General features: G+C 40.1%; 1 protein-coding gene across 3 annotated transcripts in view; it reads right to left on the bottom strand.

Moving 5' to 3' along the window:
* The window catches only part of LOC139413387 (stress-induced-phosphoprotein 1-like), a 39,946-nt gene extending 24,944 nt beyond the window's left edge, over positions 1 to 15,002 (bottom strand). For 2 of the 3 annotated variants that reach the window (XM_071160714.1, XM_071160723.1), the window contains exon 1: positions 14,764 to 15,002. In XM_071160714.1, coding sequence (XP_071016815.1) covers positions 14,764 to 14,821 — 58 coding nt within the window. In that variant the 5' untranslated portion in view covers positions 14,822 to 15,002. The remainder of the gene's footprint in view (positions 1 to 14,763) is intronic. The other variant, XM_071160731.1, reaches the window with a different exon arrangement.
* Between the last annotated feature and the right edge of the window lie 2,067 nt (positions 15,003 to 17,069).

Genomic DNA, 17,069 nt, shown 5'->3' with positions numbered 1-17,069 from the left:
CTTATATAGACAGGTGTGTGCCTTTCCAAATCATGCCCAAACAATTGAATTTACCACAGGTGGACTCCAATCAAGTTGGAGAAGCATCTCAAGGATGATCAATGGAAACAGGATGCACCTGAGCTCAATTTTGAGTCTCAAGGCAAAGGGTCTGAATACTTATGCAAATATGTGCAAACTTTTTTTTTAACTGTTTTCGCTTTGTCATGGTTTTTTTTCTTCTTCTTTCATATATTTTAGAATAAAGCGGTAATGTAACAAAATGTCTGAATACTTTCCAAATGCACTGTATGCCTGGCTGTGACACCAATCTGTGCCTTTCCACAACTTTGTCCCTGAGTTTTTTAGTTTTTTTTCAAGATCCTTGGTGCTCATGATTGAGTGTTTGCTTTGCAAGTCACTACTAGCAGACATAACCTACAGGATCTGCTGAATGAATCCTGAAATCATGTGAATCAATACAATTTAACACAGGTTGAGGCCAATAAACTTGGTGTGTGATTCTGAATGTGATTGGTTAGCCCTGAGCTAATTTAGGATTGCTATTACAAGGTGGGTGGACGCTTACAGTAAGCAACCAAGCTATTCCATTTATTGATTTTCAAAAGAATACATAAAAAAATGTCACTTGTGCGGTAGGATGTGTAGATCAAAGGGTGTTAAGTACACTGGTCAAAAAAATAAAGGGAACACTAAAATAACACATCCTAGATCTGAATGAATGAAATATTCTTATTAAATACTTTTTTCCTCTACATAGTTGAATGTGCTGACAACAAAATCGCACAAAAATGATCAATGGAAATCAAATTTATCAACCCATGGAGGTCTGGATTTGGAGTCACACTCAAAATTAAAGTGGAAAACCACACTACAGGCTGGTCCAACTTTGATGTAATGTCCTTAAAACAAGTCAAAATGAGGCTCAGTAGTGTGTGTGGCCTCCATGTGCCTGTATGACCTCCCTACAACGCCTGGGCATGCTCCTGATGAGGTGGCGGATGTTCTCCTGAGGGATCTCCTCCCAGACCTGGACTAAAGCATCCGCCAACTCCTGGACAGTCTGTGGTGCAACGTGGCGTTGGTGGATGGAGCGAGACATGATGTCCCAGATGTGCTCAATTGGATTCAGCTCTGGGGAACGGGCGGGCCAGCCCATAGCATCAATGCCTTCCTCTTGCAGGAACTGCTGACACACTCCAGCCACATGAGGTTGTCTTGCATTAGGAGGAACCCAGGGCCAACCGCACCAGCATATGGTCTCACAGGGGGTCTGAGGATCTCATCTTGGTACCTAATGGCAGTCAGGCTACCTCTGGCGAGCACATGGAGGGCTGTGCGGCCCCCCAAAGAAATGCCACCCCACACCATGACTGACCCACCGCCAAACCGGTCATGCTGGAGGATGTTTCAGGCAGCATAACGTTCTCCACGGCGTGTCCAGACTCTGTCACTTCTGTCACGTGCTCAGTGTGAACCTGCTTTCATATGTGAAGAGCACAGGGCACCAGTGGCGAATTTGCCAATCTTGGTGTTCTCTGGCAAATACCAAACGTCCTGCACGGTGTTGGGCTGTAAGCACAACCCCCGCCTGTGGACGTCGGGCCCTCATACCACCCTCATGGAGTCTGTTTCTGACCGTTTGAGCAGACACATGCACATTTGTGGCCTGCTGGAGGTCATTTTGCAGGGCTCTGGCAGTGCTCCTCCTGCTCCTCCTTGCACAAAGGCGGAGGTAGCGGTCCTGCTGCTGGGTTGTTGCCCTCCTACGGCCTCCTCCACGTCTCCTGATGTACTGGCCTGTCTCCTGATAGCGCCTCCATGCTCTGGACACTCTGCTCTACACTCTACACTCTGCTCTGGACAGACACAGCAAACCTTGCCACAGATCGCATTGAAGTGCTATCCTGGATGAGCTGCACTACCTGAGCCACTTGTGTAGGTTGTAGACGCCGTCTCATGCTACCACTAGAGTGAAAGCACCGCCAGCATTCAAAAGTGACCAAAACATCAGCCAGGAAGCATAGGAACTGAGAAGTGGTCTGTGATCACCCCCTACAGAACCACTCCTTTATTGGGGGTGTCTTGCTAATTGCCTATAATTTCCACCTGTTGTCTATTCCATTTGCACAACAGCATGTGAAATGTATTGTCAATCAGTGTTGCTTCCTAAGTGGACAGTTTGATTTCACAGAAGTGTGATTGAGTTACATTGTGTTGTTTAAGTGTTCCCTTTATTTTTTGGAGCAGTGTATTTTGTATTTTAATTCCAGGCTATAAGGCAACAAAAGGTGAACATTTTGAAAGGGAGTGTAGACTTTCTATAGGAACTGTATTTTTAGCTTTGGATCATTTTTTTCTGCCTTGTGTAAGTTTTAGATACATTGGCTTGTGCCTTGAAATACCATTACCAAAATCCCACTCATCTTTAAGATATGTTCTAATTTCTCTCCCTCATGAGGGACAATAATGAAAGTTAACAGAAGTAACGGTAGACCTATCAATTAGTTAGTGTTTTTACTGATATACATTTTTGTTATAAATTATTAAGTCAAATAAAATGTATTTGTCATATGCTTCATAAACAACAGGTGCTGTGAAATAGTTATGGGTCCTTCATCAACAATGCAGAGTTATGATAGTGATTAAAAAAGTTACTTTTAAAATCACCAAAAATCAGGTAACGGATTTCTGCAATTGAATTGGCTACAATGGGAAATCATAGAAGTCAAACCACAGTTGGGTTCACAAGTTTGGACAGCACAGTAGAGCAGAGTATTAGTTCAGTACAGTACACAGTAGGGCACACAAGTTGAGAACACTATAATGTACTGTACTATACTTTACTGTGCTGAAGTGTACTGTACTGTGCTCAACTGTACTGATCTCTACCGTGCTGTACTTTGATGTTCAAACTTGTGAAACATTGACATCTATGATTGTTTCAGATTTGGTCCGGAACAACAAAATGTGGTCTTGTTTGAGAGCAGAGCTCATTAAAATAATAGCCAGTGTGTAGAATAATACCCAGATATGCAAAGGAAGATATTTCATATGTATACTTTAGTGTACCTATTTAGGATACATCACCATGAAGAGAATGACATTCATATCCATAATTATGCATTTCTATGTTGTACAGATCAGGGACCCATGATGAAATTCCGTTACCGGGTGTAAATCCACTTCACTTACTCAATAAACCAAATAGATTTTTTCAATGTCAAGGTGTGGTGTCATAGATGACACCCCATTGTTTTGGCTGACATCGTTGCATCTTAATTCAGAGCAGATATTTAACAGGTTTTTTTTATTTATTTTTATTTGAGGGATTTTACAGAAATTCTGTTACCAAAATGTTCAAGTTCTTCCAGTAACTGTGTTTCTGTAAAAATGTCAATGTACATTGTTAAAAGGAGTCATTGTGCATAGAGTTGTATGGTTTGTTAAACTTTTAAATCAATGGTTTTTGTTTGGTATACATTCTAAGTGAAAAATCTGTCTTTCACTGGGCAACAAAAACCATGGTTATGCACTGGGCAACAACAGACAGTTGACACAAAACAGAGTTCAGTGGTTAAACAGTAAGTTCCGTGGTTAAGGAGTGAAACTGATTGTTGTGGAATCATGTGTCATTTGTCTAGTCTAGACATTACATCTATCTGGTCTAGTGACATTTGCCTACAGTTTGTCTGAGGGGAGACAATAGGGAAACTAAAATAACAGAAGGAAATGAGCTCCGATGGGATGGGAATGGAATCTAGAGGTTGACCGATTAATTGGAATGGCCAATTAATTAGGGCCGGTTTCAAGTTTTATAACAATCGGTAATCAGCATTTTTGGACGCCGATTACATTGCAATCCACAAGGAGACTGCGTGGCAGTGCAGACAGCAAGGAGCCATGGTAAATTGCTAGCTAGCATTAAACTTATCTTTAAATAAACAATCAATCTTAACATAATCACTAGTTAACTACACATGGTTGATGATATTACTAGTTTAACTAGCTTGTCCTGCGTTGCATATAATCAATGCGGTGCCTGAAATTGTGTCACTTCTCTTGCGTTCAGTGTAAGCAGAGTCAGGGTATATGCAGCAGTTTGTCTTGGCTTGTTGCGAACTGTGTGAAGACGATTTCTTCTTAACAAAGACCATAATTAATTTGCCAGAATTTGACATAATTATGACATAACATTGAAGGTTATGCAATGTAACAGCAATATTTAGATGGTTCCATTTTTCATTGAAAGATTATTTATTTTTTTTACCTTTATTTAACTAGGCAAGTCAGTTAAGAACAAATTCTTATTTTCAATGACGGCCTAGGAACAGCCTGTTCAGGGGCAGAACGACAGATTTGTACCTTGTCAGCTCGGGGGTTTGAACTTGCAACCTTCCGGTTACTAGTCCAACGCTCTAACCACTAGGCTACCCTGTTTTGTTTTCAAAATGAGTTTCCGGATTTGACCATATTAATGACCTATCTGTGTGATTCCTTTTTTGATAATTAAGTCTATGATTTGATATTTCATAGAGCAGTCTAAGCGGTGGTAGGCAGCAGCAGGCTCGTAAGCATTCATTCAAACCACACTTTCCTCCGTTTGCCAGCAGCTTTTGGAAATGCTTGAAGCACAGCGCTGTTTAGGACTTCAAGCCTATCAACTCCTGAGATTAGGCTGCCAATACTATAGTGCCTATAAGAACATCCAATAGTCAAAGTATATGAAATACAAATGGTATAGAGAGAAATAGTCCTATAATAACTACAACCTAAAACTTCTAAACTGGGGATATTGAAGACTCATGTTAAAAGAAACCACCAGTTTTCATATGTTCTCATGTTCTGAGCAAGGAACTTAAGCATTAGCTTTTTTACATGGCACATATTGCACTTTTTCTTTCTTCTCCAACACTGTGTTTTTGCATTATTTAAACCAAATTGAACATGTTTCATTATTTATTTGAGACTACATTTATTTTTTTTATTTGCAAATTATGGTGGAAAATAAGTATTTGGTCACCTACAAACAAGCAAGAATTCTGGATCTCACAGACCTGTAACTTCTTCTTTAAGAGGCTGTTTGAACCTGTAATCAGTATAAAAAGACACCTATCCACAACCTCAAACAGTCACACTCCAAACTCCACTATGGCCAAGACCAAAGAGCTGTCAAAGGACACCAGAAACAAAATTGTAGACCTGCACCAGGCTGGGAAGACTGAATCTGCAATAGGTAAGCAGCTTGGTTTGAAGAAATCAACTGTGGGAGAAATTATTAGGAAATGGAAGACATACAAGAACACTGATAATCTCCCTCGATCTGGGGCTCCACGGAAGATCTCACCCTGTGGGGTCAACATGATCCCAAGAACGGTGAGCAAAAACCACACGGGGGGACCTAGTGAATGACCTGCAGAGAGCTGGGACCAAAGTAACAAAGCCTACCATCAGCAAGGGCATTGAAGATGAAATGTCGCTGGGTCTTTCAGCATGACAATGATCCCAAACACACCGCCCGGGCAACGAAGGAGTGGCTTTGTAAGAAGCATTTCAAGGTCCTGGAGTGGCCTAGCCAGTCTCCAGATCTCAACCCCATAGAAAATCTTTGGAGGGAGTTGAAAGTACGTGTTGCCCAGCAACAGCCCCAAAACATCACTGCTCTAGAGGAGATCTGCATGGAGGAATGGGCCAAAATACCAGCAACAGTGTGTGAAAACCTTGTGAAGACTTACAGAAAACGTTTGACCTCTGTCATTGCCAACAAAGGGTATATGACAAAGTATTGAGATAAACTTTTGTTATTGACCAAATACTTATTTTCCACCATAATTTGCAAATAAATTCATAAAAAATCCTACAATGTGATTTTCTGGATTTTTTTTCTCATTTTGTCTGTCATAGTTGAAATGTACCTATGATGAAAATTACAGGCCGCTCTCATCTTTTTAAGTGGGAGAACTTGCACAATTGGTGGCTGACTAAATATTTTTTTGCCCCACTGTGTGTGTGTGTGTGTGTGTGTGTGTGTGTGTGTGTGTGTGTGTGTGTGTGTGTGTGTTATATATATATATATATATATATATATATATATACACACACACACAAATAAATAAATAATATATACATAAAAAATAAAAACCGTTTTCTAGATCTGTGTCTAAGGGCAGCCTCTAAGTGAAACGTGTAAGCACAGGTGTGGGAGTTCTGTAGAAACAAATCAATAAATACAAGCCATTTTTACATCAGCAGATGTCACAAAGTGCTTATACAGAAACCCAGCCTAAAACCCCAACAGAGTTTGTGTGAGCCTAGTAAATGGTGGGACAGGGTGAATGTGAGTTTAATGATGATGCAGATCATGAGATCTCTGAGTGTAAACACAGAGACGAGAAGAAGGCGGGTGGGGACGGTTGGTGTCCATATATAGAACATCTGCTAAGATCAAACCAACACACATCAAAATCGTATGTATTGGTCTCTGTACTAGAGGCCAAAATTAGTGCAGGTTTTTTGCTTGGCTGGTATTTAATTGAGGAAATCTGTTAGAATGTATTCCCACGCATAAGAGATATTTGACTGTATACAAATGTCAGCAAGTTTGAAATTATTATGTTTTAGTCAAATGCTATATTTGTTTGTGCTTCTTGCCGTAATTTGCATTTGACAAATGATTTGTAATTACTGTATGTTCCGGCCCCCTGACCATCAGCTCAAGAAAAATAGAAAAAAAACACATCTAGCGATCTGAATCTAGTTGATGATCCCTGCTCTGGGCTACGGCCTTATCAAAACACAGCCATCTTTTCTAAATGACTTCTAATGGCTGAACAGGGACAAAGTCATCCAACAATATGTTCTGGGAGGGCAGGGAAGGTCTGGGGAGCTGGCTGACCTGTGATGTCACAGCCTCATCATGACTAGGGCCCGCAGAGTCCCTTCCCTGAGCCGAGTTCAAACTTCTTAGGGGAAAAGGGAAGACATTTAAAGGGATAGTTTATATGATAAATAGATAAATCCCTAAATAGTCTTCTAACCTCAAAAGGAGCTCAGTGAAAAGTAGTCAAAGGTATATATCTTTTCTTTCTTTTTCTTCTTCAGAACGCTGTTCCTGTAATCTAAATGGCCATGATGTCAGTGGGGTACAAGTCCATTGATGAATATAATACTAGAGTGGCTGATGTCATAAGTTCCCCTCACATGACAGTATGCTGATTTCCTATTGGGCTGCTAAGGGTCAAGTCAGGGCCACTGTGTCAGTTCACTCACCCTGGAAGACACCAGGACAAATATACAGGTAATGGGATACAGATACAGATACAGTGGGCATGTTCAATAGGGCACAATGTAGCAAAATGTTTCCAAAATGGAAAGTGAACAGGGGGGATGTTTAGATAAAACACTGGATTGACATCTATACATAGACCTGTACACTGTTGAAATGTCCATCTCCTCAGTGTGGAAGATCTGTGGCATTTCTTGCAGTAGTTCCCACGCGCACACATACAAACACCAACGGTGACTAACTATCCGTCTGTGACCCACCACCAGACCATTTAGGGATGGAGTAAATCTCAGCATCTGGTCCCATCCAGAAACCCTGAGATCTGAGAGGACAGGATAGAGACTAAACACTAGGAAATATGGTAAAAACTCCACCCAGTCCTAATTTTATGTCAGTGTCCGGCCTGCTACTTAAATGGCAGGATACGCATGTTCTTACTGCACCGTCTGAGTACCCATTACCTGCTAAATCATACTGTTCCTTCAATCCCCATCATAAAGGAATGTTCTCTGTCCAACAAATTATCCAGATCTGATGCCAATAGCAACAAAAGATCCAGTGTTTACCTCTTGTAGTAAATTAGTAGTGCTGAAAGGGGATTTTGCTGACACAAGAATGTAAAATATACAGTATATCATCCCAAACTATGGGAGGCTAGCTACACCATCTAGCTAAATACGGTACTCAGCCTCCCTCGTCATCGCTATTCACTCACTACCCAAATCAGAGCTCTCCGACTCTGTCCTGGAGAGCTATGCCTACTGTGTTCAGGCTTTCGTTCCAGCCTAGCACTAACAACCCCAGCACTCATTTTGGACTCATCATACTCTATAATTGTACCTGCTAGACATTTGCATGACTGAAATCATCTAACATCTCAGATCACAGGTGTGTGAGAAAGCGCAAAATTCTACTATGAGAGATTGTTGGGTCGTTCCGCCACAAAAAAAGCACCAGAAAGAGGATTGACTGCCACCATCTCAAGATTGTTTGGGAATCATGTCTGTAGTTAGAAAAAGATTAGATTAGCATTCCTACAACATTTTCAACATTGATCTCTGAGAAATTAAGCTAATTGATTTCTCCCAAATTGGCCATTTTAAATTATTGGTTTCATATAAAATAAATAGGGTACATAACATCCAATTTGGACCAAAAATAAATAATTCTAACAATGAGCAAGACATGAGGATTCCAAAGAAAAATGGTGAAAAGCCACCCACGGAACCCCACCCCAACAACCAGTATATATTATCAGTTCTCTATGTTTGACAAGTAGTATTGAGCTGCAGCTTAGAGTCTTATTTCTTTATCCTATGTAAATTGTAAAGTCTTGTCTCTGTCTTTTCCGTTTCGCGTCGGACCTCAGAAAAACTAGCTGTTGCCATTGACATCGGCTAATAAACAATGTACTGTACCTACCTACGTAATAACCACGTCATCAAGTTACAAAGAAAAAAATATAAATACCAAAAAAGGGGAACAGGGCTGCAAGCTACACTTTCTGCAACTGGAATCAGACCTAGACAAAGAGATCAGACACCAGGGGATTTAAAGAGCTACTTTGTAATCACAGCTTTTACATTGAACCTTTATTGAACTAGGCAAGTCAGTTAAGAACAAATTCTTATTTACAATGACGGCCTACCCCAGCCAAACCCTAACCCAGACGACACTGTAACTAGGTTTCCATCCAATGGGTGACAGATTTTCCTTGACACCCAAAAGTACTTGTTACATTTTGAATGCTTAGCAAGACAGGAAAATAGTCAAATTCATCCATACTGCCTCTGATCTGGCAGACTCACTTGTAAATGATGTGTGAATGTTGGAGCGTGCCCCTGGCTATCCCTAATAAAAATGTGGCTGGTTTGCTAAATAAAAGGAATTTTTAATTATTTATACTTTTACTTTTGATACTTAAATATATTTTAAACCAAATCATTTTACTCAAGTAGAATTTTACAGGGTGACTGACTTTTACTTGAGTCATTTTCTGTTAAGGTATCTATACTTTTACTCAAGTAGGACAGTTGGGTACTTTTTCTACCACTGCCCATGTGTAAATGTAACTGGGAGGAAGTGTAGTTTGTTGGCTGGAGGCACACACATAAGGATCTGTGCAAACCTGCTACAGTAATGGCGTTTTCACACATAGTTTGACTATTTGTTACATTGTATTCTTTCTATTTGGTCCGGTTGGAACTAAAATTCCTAAATAAAACTGTGTCCAAGCAAGTCATTTGTTTATCGTCCAAAAATGCTCACCTTTTGGTCCTAGACTTGGCCCCAGTAATGTACTGGGCGTACAGCCCAGTACATCACTGGGGCCAAGCTTCCTGACATCCAGGACCTATATACTAGGCAGCGTCAGAGGAAGGCCCAAAAATGTGTCACAGACTGTTCTCTCTGCTACTGCATGGTAAGCAATACAGGAGCACCAAGTCTAGGACCAAAAGCATCCTTAACAGCTTTAACATGCAATAAGACTGATCAATAGACAACAGGCTCCTGAACAGCTTCTACCCCCAAGACTGCTGAACAACTGATCAAATGGCCACCCGGACTATTAACATTGACCCCCCCCCCCCCCCATTTGTTTTTACACTGCTGCTACTGGCTGTTTATTATCTATGCAGTCACTTTACAAATTACCTTGACTAACCTGTACCCCCACACATTGTCTCGGTACCGGTACCCCCTGTATAAAGCCTCGTTACTGTCATGTACATTTCTTGTGTTACTTTTTATTATTATTATTATTATTATTATTATTATTTTTTTTTTTTAAACTTTCGATTATTTAGTAAATATTTTCTTGACTCTATTTCTTGAACTGCATTGTTTAAGGGTTTGTAAGTAAGCATTTCTTCTTTTTTTTTACCCCTTTTTCTCCCCAATTTCGTGGTATCCAATTGTTGTAGTAGCTACTATCTTGTCTCATCGCTACAACTCCCGTACGGGCTCGGGAGAGACGAAGGTTGAAAGTCATGCGTCCTCCGATACACAAGCCGCACTGCTTCTTAACACAGCACGCATCCAACCCGGAAGCCAGCCGCACCAATGCGCCGGAGGAAACACCGTGCACCTGGCCACCTTGGTTAGCGCACACTGCGCCCAGCCCGCCACAGGAGTCGCTGGTGCGCGATGAGACAAGGACACCCCTACCGACCAAGCCCTCCCTAACCCGGGCGACGCTAGGCCAATTGTGCGTCGCCCCACGGACCTCCCGGTCGCGGCCGGTTACGACAGAGCCTGGGCGCGAACCCAGGAACTCTGATGGCACAGCTGGCGCTGCAGTACAGCGCCCTTAACCACTGCGCCACCCGGGAGGCCCTGTAAGTAAGCATTTCATGGTAAGGTCGGCGCATGTGACAAATAAAAGTTTATTTGATTTGAAAAGGTGCCAACAAGAAACAGTGTGTATTTCCTAGGGCAAAAAATGATGACAGATCACCAGATAAGGAGACGGTGATGAGACACCAGTCCGTTTTAGAGTAATGGAGGACATAACCACTAGGGCTGGGACAATACCAGTATCAGGATACTCTTTAGTATCGTGACAAGGAAATAAAACACAAGGTGGTTTAAACTTCTTTAGGAAAACAGCCCTAATGTTGCAAACAAACATCATTATGCTATCATCCAGTCACATTTACATATTTTCCAAGCTATTAGCACACAATATTTTACATAGAGTAGGTTTTTAAAGGACCAAAGAGTTCTCTGCTTCATGTTTTCATTTTGTTATCATAACACTGTTTAGAATATCTACATAAGTTCAGCTATTGCATTTTTGTCATATTACACTGTAGGTTACTCAGTATGAGAAGAGTGGCATCTCACATCTGTCTGTAGTTATTGAACTCTGCCTGCTGGACCCATGAGACAAACTCTGTCATATCCAGGATGGAGTGTCATACACTCCATCCCTCCTGCCCCCTGACTGCACCTGTCCATAACCTGTAATACATTACACTGATGGAAGGGATGTATCACTCACTGGTGACAGAACCTCACCCAGAGAGGTGTGCATGTCAGTATGTTAGATAGTCAAATAATCCTTAGATTTGAGCAAATAGACCATATAAATGTCATTCTAGTTCTGGTTAGAGAGCTGAAGTTATGCTCTAAACACAACTGATTTTATTTGTTAGGTAAAGTGTAGGCATATAGTCTATATAAGCACAACAATATGATATTTACAGCAGAAAATGTTTCGTCTTTGTAACACAAACACATCCTTAGATTGTTTTTGTTGATTCATCTACACTCAAGTTGGGTGATGTTCAATGTCCACATGTAGCCTGCACCAGTAGGGAGATTAGTTCTAGGATTTGTTTCCCGGGAAAGATCTAACAGCGGACATAAGGAGAGACAAAACTTGCCAGTTATAGAATATTGCGTAGGTGAGCTGACTGAAGACCATGGGCATTCAACTGGCAGTAGTTTATATTGTTTCCACGATAACATGTATTTATTTACATGATGTTATGAAATGTTGAAACTAAGTTGCAAGCTACTTTTATAGCAAGTGTGTCTTATTTAACACATTCCAGACACTAATTCTTGCCATAACTGATTTGACAGAGAAATATAGCTGCTGCTGGCTACCATTTCACCAAGCTATGCTAGCTAGCTGCTGTCAGGTTGGCTAAATACAAGGTCTTTAGCCTACATGGTGAACCTAATTAGCTGACAATCTTGAGATGGTGAGTCAGGGGAGAAGTCCTCAAATTTCAAACTGAATTCTCTCCATAGACGGGTTGGTTGTTTAGCAACAACCGAAGTGTGTGCACTATGGGACAAAACAGACAGGGTTGGCTTAGATTGTTGACAACATGTAAACTAGATTTTGTCTCCAAATGTTTATTGAAAGCATAAATACATTTGCACAATGAGCACTTGTTGTCTCTCAAATACATTGTTAGAGTTTAAAATGTAACCATATTACAGTTGACATGAAATCAGTCAGACACACCAAAGGAACACCCACATTAAACCACAGCCCAAAGACAACTCGTTTGTCTTCAGTCATGGCCATGAGCATTTTTTGCGAGCATTGATGAAAATTATTTGGTTATGGAAATTCAGGTGTTTCAGACGTTTGAGACTGCTGTACAAACCCGAAAATAAAAGAAGCAACATTGAAACTTAAGAACGGAAAGCATAGCAATGCATAGTGACTATGCATAGATGTTGTTATCATCTACGCATAGTCGCTTTCATAACTCTACCTACATGTACATATTAGAGGTCGACCGATTAATCGTAATGACCAATAATCTGTATTTTTGGACACCGATCATGGCCGATTACATTGTACTCCATGAGGAGACTGCGTGGCAGGCTGTGACTACCTGTTATGCAAGTGCAGCAAGGAGCCAAGGTAAGGTGCTAGCTAGCATTAAACTTATCTTATAAAAAACAATCAATCTTAACATAATCACTAGTTAACTACACATGGTTGAGGATATTACTAGTTTATCTAGCTTGTCCTGCAGTGCCTGTTAATTCATCATTGAATCACAGCCTACTTCGCCAAACGGATTATTTAACAAGCGGATTCACGAAAAAAGCACTGTTGTTGCACCAATGTGTACCTAACCATAAACATCAACGCCTTTCTTAAAATCAATACACAAGTATATATTTTTAAACCTGCATATTTAGTTAATATTGCCTGCTAACATTATTTTATTTTAACTAGGGAAATTGAGTCACTGCTCTTACGTTCTGTGCAACAGAGTCAGGGTATATGCAGCAGTTTGGGCCGCCTGGCTCGTTGCAAACTAATTTGCCAGAATTTTACATAATTATGACATAACATTGAAGGTTGTACAATGTAACAATAATATTTAGACTTAGGGTTGCCACCTGTTAGATAAAATACGGAACGGTTCTGTATTTCACTGAAAGAATAAACGTTTTGTTTTCTAAATGATAGTTTCCGGATTCGACCATATTAATGACCAAAGGCTCGTATTTCTGTGTGTTATTATAATTAAGTCTATGATTTGATAGAGCAGTCTGACTGAGCGATGGTAGGCTGTTTAGGACTTCAAGCCTATCAACTCCCGAGATTAGGCTGGCAATACTAAAGTACCTATAAGAACATCCAATAGTCAAATGTATATGAAATACAAATAGTATAGAGAGAAATAGTACTATAATAACTACAACCTAAAACTTCTTACCTGGGAATATTGAAGACTCATGTTAAAAGGAACCACTAGCTTTCATATGTTCTCATGTTCTGCAAGGAACTTAAACGTTAGCATTTTTACATGGCACATATTGCACTTTTGCTTTCTTCTCCAACACTTTGTTTTTGCATTATTTAAACCAAATTGAACATGTTTCATTATTTATTTGAGACTAAATGGATTTTATTGATGTATTAAATTTAGTTAAAATAAAAAGTGTTCATTGTTCATTCAGTATTGTTGTAATTGTCATTATTACAAATATATACATGTAAAAATCTGCCGATTAATCGGTATCGTTTTTTTGGGGGGTCCTCCAATGATCAGTATCTGCGTTGAAAAATCAATCAGTCGACCTCTAGTACATATTACCTCAACTAACTGGCACATTGACTCTGTACCAGTACCCCCCTGTATATAGTCTCGCCATTGTTATTTTACTGCTGTTCTTTAATAACTTGTTACTTTATTTATTATTCTACATATTTTTGTTTACTTCATTGTTGGTTAGGGGCTCGTAAGTAAGCATTTCACTGTGAGGCCTTTTTCGGCGCATGTGACTATTACAATTTGATTTGACAAAGAACAGTTCTACCGCTTCTTAGACTTGCTTTCAATGAGAATGACATGTCTATAACACTCTTCTATGTGAATTTTGTCTGGTTGCTACACATTGCAGCTTTAATGCATTGGGTTCTGGAGAGCAAGGCTATGCATTGTTATCGATTGAGCAATTCTTATCAGTTGTGCTTCATTAAAGTGTTTTTGGACGAGGCGATGAGAGGAAGTGTTACTCTAATAGCCAAGTCGTCATAGGTATGCATTCAGATTCCTTCATTCAGTAAGATATGCAAATGTACAAAATCCCTGTGCTGTTCGCAGTATAGACCGACATACTTTAATGAAATATAGTTGACACGTTACAACTATTTTTGTGGGGCATTAAACAATCCACATCATGCACACTCAGAAGTACATTCGTGTAGCAATCGTTACATTTTATAATGTACCAATGTAGCGTCGAAAAAGCTAGCGGGAGAGTGGCAAGCGTAGCCACTTGTTTGAATGTATTTTAACTTCTAATCATAAACATGCAACAACAGCGCCGAAGTATGTTATTGCAGATTCGTTATTCTATCAGTGTAACTCCAAACACTCCCTTGAAATGTTTTGTAATCCTAGTTCAAAGGCCAAATCAACTTTTGTTTGCCGTCTGTTAACGAGTTGAGAGGAAAGTTCAAAAAGAGTTGTACAAAAGTGGAGATTTCTTACCGCTCCCAAGCCCCAACAGCCTGTAAATATCCCATGTGAACCGCATGACACCGACCATTCAGCATTATCGACTCAAATACCCGTTAACAAAACCACACACATTGTTACAAAGTAAAAAACGCTTATAACATGGGGGACCTTAGCTGTCTCAGATCTGCGGGAATTTGGGAGGTTTGGTCAGGGCTTCCTGGGCGTCATGAGTCGGCATATTTAGTTCGTTGGAGGTACCACCCAATGCCCACGTCTTAAAGAGGCAGTTCACGACTAAATCCAAAATTTATATTCGTTTTCACATATAAATAGAATCTAGAAGTGTACGTATGTTCCCTTCAATCTGTGCTGTAATGTTTTGCGTTAACTCTACTGACATTACAACAAATAGGCCTACATTCCATTCCATGAGCCACATCAGTTAGCATAATTTGAATGAACATTCTACATGACAATTCAGCATCAATTGATATAACATCCCAAATGTCCATGGAAATGATTTCGCTTTCAATAGATTCTATAGAATGTTATTTTTCAAAATAAAAGGGTGGTGGCCACTATTTAGTGTACGATACTCTCAACCCCTGATAGTTACAACCTAATTGACATGGACCAGTGGGATTCCCAAACCTCACCTAATGTTTTGACAGTAGCCTTTCAGTTTAAGATGTTTTAATTTGGACCAAAATATTATATTGACATCTTCACAGAAAAACCGACAGACAGACTGTCATTTCAGCTGCGTTTTACAATTTAGACATTTGGTTCAAAGTTCATAAAATATATTTTTTACAACATTTGTAAACAATAGAGATGGAGTTTTTTTCACATTAGAAAGGATTGTTCAAAGTATATTCATTCACAAAACACATTTTATTTATTTAACTAGGCAAGTCAGTTAAGAACAAACTATTATTTACAATGACAGCCTACACCAGCCAAACCCAGACAACACTGGGCCAATAGTGCACTGCCATATGGGACACCCAATCACAGCCGGTTGTGATACAGCCTGGATTTGAACCAGGGTGTCTGTAGTGACACCTCTAGCACTGAAATGCAGTGCTTTAGACCACATGTTTGAATGTCAATGTTTAACATTTGCAGCAGATGAATCGTGTGTGTGTGTTACAGCTGGGACGATAAATCAAAAATGATCGACACCGACCATACTGATCACTTATCACAGACATTTTGCTGATATCGTTCATTACGATAAGTAGCCTGTGCTAGCGAAATGTGAAGTTTGAAATGAAAAAGTTATCTAATATGGGTGATTGTTTAAAGGATGATAAAAAAACATAACTGTGGTGCACATTAATGTTATAAACGTATCATTCTATTTATCATTATCACATCAATTCAGACAAAATATTGCGATATGAATTTCTATCCATACCACACAGCTTTAGCATGTGTGTGTGTGTGTGTGTGTGTGTGTGTGTGTGTGTGTGTGTGTGTGTGTGTGTGTGTGTGTGTGTGTGTGTGTGCGTGCGTGCGTGCATGCATATGTGTGTGTCACTCAGAGAGTGCAGTCTTTTCTACCATTATAATTAGGCTGAGAGCTTTTGAGTTTGAGCTTTTGTTCAGTCATTTTTGTTCTATTCCAGAATTCAACTCCTTATAGTGTTCTATTCCAGATTTCAACTCCTTATAGTGTTCTATTCCAGAATTCAACTCCTTATAATGTTCTATTCCAGAATTCGACTCCTTATAGTGTTCTATTCCAGAATTCAACCCCATCGTCACACCCTGATCTGTTTCACCTGTCTTTGTGCTTGTCTCCACCCCCATCCAGGTGTCGCCCATCTTCCCCACTATCCCCAGTGTATTTATACCTGTGTTCTCTGTTTGTTGCCAGATTGTTTTGTTCGTCAAGCCACCAGCGGTTTTCCACTTGCTCCTGTCTGTTTCTAGTTCCCGTTTTCTAGTTTTCCCAGTTTTGACCATTCTGCCTGCCCTGAGCCTGCATGCCATTCTGTACCTTGTCACATCACACTGGATTATTGACCTCTACCTGCCCCTGACCTGTCGTTTTGCCTGCACCCTGTTCTAGTAATAAACTGTTGTTACTTCAACACTGTCTGCATCTGGGTCTTTCCTAAAATGTGATACCCTTATAGTGTTCTATTCTACAAATCTAGTTTGCTAAGGATTGAATTAGCAGCCCTTTTGAATGTCATCAGTCGGAATGAGTTGAATGTTCAATAAAATGCATGTCATGGTGTCCCCGTACCATGCAAATGGATGGAGATCTATGTGGATGTGAGATCATTCCTCTAGAAAGAGACATCAGTGAGAGTGTTTGTTTTAGC

The sequence above is a fragment of the Oncorhynchus clarkii genome, chromosome 1 (genome assembly GCF_045791955.1).
Source record: "Oncorhynchus clarkii lewisi isolate Uvic-CL-2024 chromosome 1, UVic_Ocla_1.0, whole genome shotgun sequence".
NCBI classification, from domain to species: domain Eukaryota; kingdom Metazoa; phylum Chordata; class Actinopteri; order Salmoniformes; family Salmonidae; genus Oncorhynchus; species Oncorhynchus clarkii.
Note: the sequence above shows the minus strand (reverse complement) of the source record. Positions and strands in the feature narration are given on the sequence as shown.